Raw genomic sequence first — 9,492 nt, forward strand, 5'->3', positions numbered from 1 at the left:
AGAACTGATTTGGGATATTTTCAGGATTAGTGCTTAAATATAAACATAAATATTGGGCCTAATTGCACTTCTCACTTAATGCATGTTTGCTGATCAGATAGCCATCTGATTTGTTAAAACTGTTTAGTTTACACTTGCAAAAGTGTCTCCACAAAACGAAAATAGATCCGAGCTATATGCAAATTCAATTTAGTTCACATCATCGAAAGCAAAAGATATGCGCTGCATTTTATTTAGCATCAGCTTATTTCAACACCAAAGATGTGTCAGCACTGGTGAGGGAATATAGCGTTTACCACTCACCACTTTTAATAAAAATTACTCCGTGCTAAGCTTTCACAGTGTCACACTGAACATTAGATTTGTGGCAGTTTGCGCATCTGCTTGCTAAAGAAAGATGCTCAACTGTTCGTCACTTGTGGACCATATCTGTGGCGATGTGTTGCAACAGCGCTGTCATATTTGGCAACCAGGAGCTGGTATAACATGCGCTCACACGTTTATTTTTTTTTACAATTTTAGGAGGAGTAAAATTTACATGTGGCTTCAACAACCAAATGCATTTACTGTGCGTTTACACCGGACGCGAATAACTTTTTTTTTTCAAGTTTTTATACACTAAATTGTGTTTGTTGTCTTTACATTAGATTAATAAAGTTTCATAAATCTAGAATAGATATGGAATAAATAGCATTCAATAAAAAATTAGTATTTATCATATTGAAATCGAGTTTTTATGTGAAAGATTTGCTTTGTTGTGCATTTTAGTCATATTACAAAATAATTTATTGAGGCCAAACATAAAATAACATTATAAACTGTCAGTTCACCACGTGATGCAGCAAGCAGGCTCCTGATTGGTTAACGTGGCGCGAATTGACGCGTCAAACGCGTGAATGCACAAAAAGCACTACTAAAATCATTCGCGCGTAACGCGCTTAACTCGCCAGACGCTCAATTCGCGTCATTCGCGCGAACTTGACGCGCGAAAGAGGCGAATTCGCGTCTACCGCGCTAAACTCCTCATTCGCGCCGCAGGAATTTTTCACGCGCGTAAAGCCCAATTTATACTTCTGCGTTGAACTTACGCCGTAGCTACGTCGTAGGCTGTGTGTTGCGTGCGTACCCTTCGGCGTACCCTGACGTGCACCTCTCCAAAATTGTAACAACGCGTCAACTCTACGCGGACACAAGCGCTGTGATTGGTCTGCTAGGACCGCTCCCTCGGGTTTCACATGCTCCCTCTGCGCGCGTGAACGCGGACAACGACGCAGAAGTATAACGCCGGTTTCACACCGCAAGCGTCAGCGGCGCGTGAGCAGCACGTATTTTTTTCGGCGTCCATGTTATTCAATGAGTGCATTCACATCGCACGCAGAAGCGGCGCGGCAGCGCGTAGCAGGAGCAGAGCAGGAACAGCAGTGCAGCGATAGTTTCGGCGCCCAGTCTATTTTTAACGCGCCGCTTACGCTGAATTAAAGTGACACGCATTGATCATGGGCAAAATACTCCGCAGTGTTATCCAAAAAGCGCATTGATGATATCTATTGTGTTTTAAACAGTCACTCAAATGACCAACAGCAATTTAAAAAGAAAACAAATGTCCAAAAACAAACTTGTTGCCCGAACAATAAAAACAAAGACGAATCAAAAGTTATATAAATGAAATGATTAATAAAATAAGCTTCTTGACAAGTCTTTTCTCTTAAATGTATTTGAAAACGAAATAAAGCAATGCCAACTTATCCATTATAGAGTACTCTGTCTGTACACAAGCCGCGGTTCAGCCGCGCGTGACAAACGCTGCCAGTGTGAAAGCAAAACGCGCGTGTCCTGCTCCTGCTCACCATACGCACTGCTCCTGCTCTGCTCACGCTCTGCTATCGCGTGCAGTGTGAAACCGGCGTAAATGAAAACCAACGCGTTGCCTACAGCGTAGAGGCTCCGACGTATGTCCGACGCAGAAGTATAAATCAGCCTTAAAGGTCCCATGACATGCTACTTTTTGTAGGCTTTAATATAGGCCTTAGTGGTCCCTAGTACTGTATCTGAAATCTCTTTCCAAAAATTCAGTCTCAGTGCAGAATTAAAGCCACTATAAGCCAGTCCCAGAATGAGCTTCCTTCAGACGGGCCGTTTCGGTGTCTGTAGCTTTAAATACTAACAAGGAGGAGAAAGGCGGCGCAAGGTGGAGGGTGGGTGTGGCCTTGACCATCTGCGGCAACGGTAGACCATGCATGTTTACATTGGATATATTGCAATGGCACGGAGACATGCAGTCTTTCAAGCATTTCAGTTTGACCCAGAATCTGATCCAGATGGAGAAGCAACGGATGAAGAAGTTGCAACTCAGCGGCTCCAGCAGGACGTTTCTGAATGGTTAGTTTAAAATATTATGTCTGGATACGGTACTTTATTCGGATGGTTTAGTTATTATCATGTAGCTAACGCTAACCTACTGTTGCCTTTTCACGGGAGATCTGTAACGTCTGTAATTTATATTATTACAATTACATCAAGCTCTGCGATCTTGAAATGCGGATATCACGCACGCCGTATAACCAACAGGAAAACGCTATCCAAATAACAAAGAAGTGTACAACACTCGCGTTACAGTGTGTGTATTCACACACATACTTGATGCTGTCTACCTTTACATTAGCGCAAGTAACTGCAGTGCATAGCTAATGTTACAGCCACATTCTACGTGTAACAAGCTAGGTAACCATAAACAGTAAAGCAACAACTTGTATTAGTAGTTGACTTACTTGTCCGAGTTGTGTAACGTTAGCTGAGCCAAAGAGAGTTGGTACTGATCCAGACTTTAGTTTCAGACGTTCAGCAAGCCCAGCTCTATATTAACCCTTCGGTGTTCATTTGTACATCCAATTATTGAGCAATTATTATACTTCGCTCGCTCAAAAGCCATTATATCTCTCGTGGACAAACTAAAATCGCGCGCGCGCGCGCGTTCCTACTTCCTATCGCATTTTCTCATGGGCGGAAAATATTCTCTGGGCGGGCAAAGCAGAGACAGGGGAGGTAACATTCCTCCTTATAACGTCATAAGGAGGAGATTCAAGATCAGCGCGGTTGAGCGTCCATTTTCTCAAAGGCAGAGAAAGATAGCAAAAGCTCGATTTACACCGATTAAAATTTCTAGAAACTTGGGGACCATATATAGGCTAGGGGAACTCATATTAATGTTAAAAAACCTCAGAAAGTGAAAATTTCATGTCATGGGACCTTTAACGCGTCTTTGCATTGACTTAACATTGAAATCACTCGCGCCTGACGCGCTATTCGCGTCCGGTGTGAACGCACCATTACACTTGTCTAGTTTCGTCTGGATTGGAATGTCTCTCAAACCGCCTCCTGAAGTGGTGATCGAATTTAAATCTGTCTCAAAAGGGCATTTACATCTGTTCTTTTCAGGAGTGAATAGCTATCCGATAAGAGAAGATGCATGAACAGTTGTAAAAAGGCCTAAAGATTTTCTGAAAGACATTGAGGTTCGGAAATCTTTAAGGAATTGGCCGTCCAGACTGACCACAGAAAGCCGAGAGCCGTCTTTCTTCCAGGATAGAGCTGTGATGGTGTACAGGTTTGGAATTTCTTTGGGAGAACCTTCATCCCAGGTACCTTTTCGAGGACTCCAATTGAAAACTCGCAATCTAAAGAAAAATGAGATGTCAAGACATTGGCTGAGTGTTTTTGTTTTCGATTGAATGTGTTCTCTCACCTGTCATAGCTTCCTACAACTATGGACTGGCCACTGGGGCTAGATGCTGCAACTGTGAATTCCTTTTCAGAGTGATCTCGGCTGTAGTCAAATGTCTGAAGCACGTGGCCCTCCCTCCCATAGGCCACGATCTTCTTGTCACATCCAGCCACAATTATGCTGTTGGTGCCCCATGCCAGGGCATATGGTGGGCATGCATGAGTCAACAGTTTGCCCTTTAAACAATCAGAACAAATCAGTCATTAATTCGCTTGCAGATATAATATTGTAATTAACATCTGTATATTATGTTGTAAATACATTTCAATACAATAAAGCAAACTTTTTACCTGAGATTCTCCAGAACCTTCATCGTCAAAGAAGTACCGAACCACCGTTCCATCTGCATGACCCGAGAGGATTCCTTTCCCTGAGACACTGCGAGAATGGATCAATAGAGATACAGTGTTGTTAAAATTCTAAATTGATTAAAACTGAAATAAAAAGAAATCGATACAGAAATGTTAAAAAAAGAAAACTAATAAAAATAAAGCACCCAACTCAATTACTAAAACTTAAACTAAAACTAAAATGAAACCTTAAATTATAAAGGCTAATTAAATTTTGTATAATAGTATACACTGATGAAGCAAAACATTACGATCACACACAGGTGAAGCAAAAAATGTCGATCATCTCCAAACACGGTCACAAGGTCTGGGTTGATCAGATGGTAAGTGAACAATCAGTTCTCGTAGTCAACATGTTGGAATCAGGAGAAATGAGCAGGAGTGACTTTGACAAGGGTCAAATTGATATGGAGTGATGAAAGGGTCTCTGAAATGGCAAGACTTGTGGGGTGCTTCTGGTCAGCAGTGTTTACCTGGGGAAGTGATCCCATCAGGATGCACTGTGGGAAAATGACATCTGGTCGAGGGAGTGTGATGCTCTGGGCAATGTTCTGCTGGGAAACCCCAGGTCTGGCCATTCATGTGGATGTCAATTTGACACTTGCCACCTACCTAAACGTTGCAAACTAGGTACATGCCTTCATGCCAATGGTGTTCCCTGATAGCAGTGGCTTCTTTCAGCAGGATAATGCACCCTGCCACAATGCACACATTGTTTCGGAATGGTTGAGGAACATGATGAAGAGCCTAAAGTTGTTGCCCTGCCCTCCATATTCCCAAGATCTCAATCTGATTGAGCATCCGTAGGATGTGCTGAACCAACAAGTCCGATCAACTTGAGCTCCATCTCACAACTTACAGGATTTGCCAGATACCACAAGACAACTTCAGAGGTCGTGTAGTATCCATGGTTCTGCGGGTCTGCTCTATTTTGCCGGTAGGTGGTCATAATGTTTTGGCTAATCACATCAGTGTATAAATACTAGTAAAATAACACTGTAAACAAACCGGAAAAGGGTACTTGGACAAAGAATCAAGCATCATAGGGTCAGGACTTTAAATAAGCATACATACTTTGTAGTTAGTGAGACAACATAAGAGTCCGTTCCGTATATCGTGGAGGACTTGCTTGTTTTTGTATTGGCTTGTCGAACCTGAATTTGACATTAAACATTCACAAAATGAATCCTCACAAAATAGGAAATTCAGCTTAAGGTGTAAAACAGAAAAAGCACCACACACTTACTTTTCCCTCTGCAAGTCCAAATATTATTGCATGCTCTGACGGCCAAACCAGACATGTTACAGCACTCTATAGAACAACAACCAAGTTAATGCGCACAATATATGGCACTTCAGCCTAATGATGTATTTTATTTATCATCAGAATACTTACTGTTTGAATAAATTTGTTGCAAATAACCTTTTTATCTCCCCTGGGACAGAAAAGAAATAAAAAATAATACAATAAAGTATATATATATATATATATATATATATATATATATATATATATATATATATATATATATATACATATATACACATACACATACACACATATTATTAGTATATTATATTAGCACTAATTATTAGTATTATACTGAGATTACTTACCACTCCTCTCCAATTTTGTAAACAAATATGATGTTGTCTGTTTGAGCAACTGCTATCTTGGTTGAATCAGGGGAAAATGCCATGGACTTGACCACATAGGCTTTCTTTCCATACTGCAAAAAAATTGTCATGACTTTATGAATACGTTTTTCTGACGTACTAACATAAGTATGGCACTGGCAGGATACAAAATTCATTTTGAATATTTAAATTAAATAAGTTGCTGATAACTTACTTTGGGGTCTGCAGGCTTTGTGGTAAATCTGTCTCTTTTCTCGCCTTGCTCATCATACAATATAACCACTCTATCAATAGTGCACACTGCAAACTTTGCATTGTTTGAAGCCCAAGCCATACAGGTGACTTTAGCAGCTCCATCCTACAGAAAAGAAAAGACAATACAGACACAACACTACTTTCAAAGCAGAGTCTTGGAGTCACTCAGATTTAAATAATATTCGTTTAACACTCGGAATAGGTCGGATTTCTATTACTGTTTCTTTGCACAACTTAATGCTTTACTTTATATCAGCAAGACACATAAGCAGTGTTGCTAAGCTAAGAAGCGTTCTCATGCCTATAAGTTAGATAGCGGACTGCTGAGAGCTAGTAAGCTAGCGTCGCTAAATAACGTGGTAACGTTAAATGTTTTACCTGAGGTGTTAGAAGAGTCTTCAGGTACTTTAGCTGCATCCTTTACAATTATAAAAGATTCAGTGCAGTTATAAGAACGTATTTCTTGATATGTTGTCAGGCTGAAGACATTTTGGTATAGCTTTCTCCCTGGTTACCGTCGCCAAGGAAAGAACGTATGACGTAATTACGTAAAATGAGATTTAACATGTTTGACTCGTTTAATGCCGTTCTTCTTAATAATAATAATAATAATAATAATAATAATAATAATTTATGGATCAATTAAATACTGTTTGATGACAGATTTTACTAACCTTACATTGAGATAAAAAAAAAAAAAAAAAACACTGGAGATGCCGGGGATTGAACCCGGGGCCTCATACATGCAAAGCATGCGCTCTACCACTGAGCTACATCCCCTTCCTGTTCCAAACGATTGTTAAAGGACTATTTAAATATTACCATATTTCATATATACTTTTACACACACATATATACATACATATATATATATAAAGGTATCATACAAATAACTGCATTAGTTTTAATACAGACATTTATTAATCACTCAAATAATTCCTCATAATAACATTATCATGACATCAAACTGTGGTCACATGCTGTAATAGCAACATCCAAAATTAACTACACTAATGTACTCTCTAGGTGACAGGTCAAACAAACACCATTGTGACTGGAAACCAACAGATGTGACATATAAAGAACCTCTAGATAGAACAAGCTGTACCTGAGATCCAAACTTACTGAAGCATGTTCAAGGAGAACCACCAAAACAGCTATGTGAAAACACAGATCAAATTAGATCAGAGACATGCATAACCAGGTTTTTCAGAGCTTTGAGAGCATACTTCACAATCTCTGGTTCATAAAAGACATTTCTGAGCTCATTCTTGGAGCAGTTTTTTACTTTTTTGAAGCCTTTGTTCGACTCTTTATTCCACATTGCAAGAAAGATGTTGAGGGAGAGATAGTCTTGGTGACTGGAGCTGCAAATGGGATTGGAAAACTGATCGCCAAAGAACTTGGACACTATGGAGCAACATTAGTCTTATGGGATATCAACTCGGAGGCACTGGACAAAACAGCAAAAGAATTAAAGCAGGTATTAGATGTGCGAGTGTATGCCTATACCTGTGACTGCAGCAGAAGAAGTGAGGTCTACAAGGCTGCTGAACAGGTAAACAATTCATAATTTGTATATATATATATATATATATATATATATATATATATATATATATATATATATATATATATATATATATATATATAATTTATACTTTATACTTTATACCTTTTAAAAAACATTTACAGTTTTAATGAGGGGTAAATAATATGAAGGTGTATTTTTATGTTAAAACATTTCAACAGGTTAAAAGGGAGGTTGGAGATGTGTCAATCTTGGTGAACAACGCAGGCATGGTAACAGGAAAATACACTTTCGTTGAAGCCCCTGACAGTCTGGTGGATAGAACACTAAGGGTCAATGTTGCTGCTCATTTCTGGGTAAAGAAAAATAATTCAGTGTTTTCTTCATGTTTTGCATTCTTTAAACCTCTGTTTCTATGTTATGGGAACAGTGAGCTTACCGTTATCTCAAATATTTGAATTCACAGACTTACAAGGCGTTTCTCCCAGCTATGTTGCAACGGAACCATGGGCACCTGGTCTGCGTGGCATGCCATGGAGGGTTGTTTGCAATGAATGGCCTTGCAGGTACATATAAAGAGAGATTTCAGAGACGTTGCACATCATTGTGCGACACTAAACTTTAGATATTGCACATTCATGATTTAGTGTTATATTGAGGTATGATTTAAAAATAGAATGGGATTTTCCAACATGTTTTGTCAACAGACTATTGCGCAAGCAAGTCTGCAGCAGTGAGCTTCGCAGAATCTATTGCACTGGAGCTGCTTGTCCTTAAAAAGGAAGGAATCAAAACAACAATTGTGTGTCCCTATCTAATAAATACCAAAATGTTTCTGGGATGTCAAACAAAGTAGGCCAATACAGTTTCCATTTATGAAACACTATTAGAGATTTGTGCTCTGGTGATGTGGTAACATTGATATTTTACTTTTGTTAAGGAGACCGTCTTTTCTTCCAGTCTTGGATCAGAAACATGCAGCAAAACAGATTGTGGATGCCATACTAAGGGAGAAGATGTACTTGCTGTTACCCTCAAGTCTATATTTCTTGATGGCACTTAAGAGGTATTTTAGGCCTCTAAATACTTGTTTTTGAAGATATAAAATTAGTTTATTTATCTTCATGCCTTCCGCCAACCTTTAATAATTAAAAAAGAAATAAATCAATAGCAAACAGTTAACAGAAAATAATTGTATTCAATGTGAATGTCTCACTAATTTTAATATTGCACAAAATGATTGGCAAGATCTAATTTAACTAAGCTTGACCGACCTATTCATGTTCTTGCAGTCTCATGCCTGCCAAACTGGGCATCATCTTTGTGAACTTCTTTGGTGGGATGGATCTGATGGATCACTTCAGAGGGGTCCCTGTACCCATCAACAGCTACAAAAAGCCTCAGCGCCAACAAAATGACAGTGTCAGTGATCCACATACCACTCTTGTCTATTACAACTAGCAAAAAGTTGCAAAACACAAAACATTGTAAATCACCAGTGAGTCAGTCCGCTCAAATGTACCTGTGAACAGAGTATACAGAATTGTGAATAAATGTTTTCTCCTTTTTCTCTGTGGTCCTTTTGTCTTCAAATGTATATATACAATATATGAAGATTTATCTAATATCTTAATTTTTGAATGAAGGGAGTGTGGGATCTCATGCTGTCAAAGCAAGCTTTCTATGGACTCTTTTAACAGACATGTTGACGTGTTTTATTGGTTATCAGCATTGTAATTCCTGTGCAGTTTTTAATATATATATATATATATATATATATATATATGAACATTTACAACACTTAGTATTTTATTACCTTTGCATCAAATTACAAAAAACTAGTTAATGCTGCTGTGAGGGTGTTTCTATTACCGTAGCTATGAAGTGACAGTAAAGTTGACATCTTTCTCTCTTCTGACTGCCGGTATCAATCTCTC

The 9,492-nt window shown here is 38.8% G+C and overlaps 2 protein-coding genes across 3 annotated transcripts in view; one reads left to right on the forward strand and one right to left on the reverse strand.

The window, feature by feature from the left end:
• Window positions 1-6,543, reverse strand: part of ift172 (intraflagellar transport 172) — a 34,660-nt gene extending 28,117 nt beyond the window's left edge. For both annotated transcript variants that reach the window (XM_081378832.1, XM_081378831.1), the window contains exons 1-9: window positions 6,403-6,543; window positions 5,984-6,127; window positions 5,749-5,861; window positions 5,528-5,567; window positions 5,378-5,443; window positions 5,206-5,285; window positions 4,072-4,159; window positions 3,743-3,957; window positions 3,551-3,674 (exon numbers count right to left, since the gene is read on the reverse strand). In XM_081378832.1, the coding sequence (XP_081234958.1) occupies window positions 3,551-3,674; window positions 3,743-3,957; window positions 4,072-4,159; window positions 5,206-5,285; window positions 5,378-5,443; window positions 5,528-5,567; window positions 5,749-5,861; window positions 5,984-6,127; window positions 6,403-6,441 (909 nt within the window). In that variant the 5' untranslated portion in view covers window positions 6,442-6,543. The remainder of the gene's footprint in view (window positions 1-3,550; window positions 3,675-3,742; window positions 3,958-4,071; window positions 4,160-5,205; window positions 5,286-5,377; window positions 5,444-5,527; window positions 5,568-5,748; window positions 5,862-5,983; window positions 6,128-6,402) is intronic.
• Window positions 6,544-7,109: 566 nt separating this feature from the next.
• LOC308698364 (epidermal retinol dehydrogenase 2) lies at window positions 7,110-9,105 on the forward strand. The gene is given in 8 exon segments (XM_081378373.1): window positions 7,110-7,582; window positions 7,777-7,911; window positions 8,022-8,121; window positions 8,263-8,407; window positions 8,496-8,621; window positions 8,848-8,929; window positions 8,932-8,956; window positions 8,959-9,105. Coding segments are annotated over 8 exon segments (1,104 nt in total). The 5' UTR covers window positions 7,110-7,216; the 3' UTR covers window positions 9,084-9,105.
• Window positions 9,106-9,492: the final 387 nt, after the last annotated feature.

The sequence above is a fragment of the Scardinius erythrophthalmus genome (genome assembly GCF_964197995.2).
Source record: "Scardinius erythrophthalmus genome assembly, chromosome: 11".
In the NCBI taxonomy this organism is placed as follows: Eukaryota; Metazoa; Chordata; class Actinopteri; order Cypriniformes; family Leuciscidae; genus Scardinius; species Scardinius erythrophthalmus.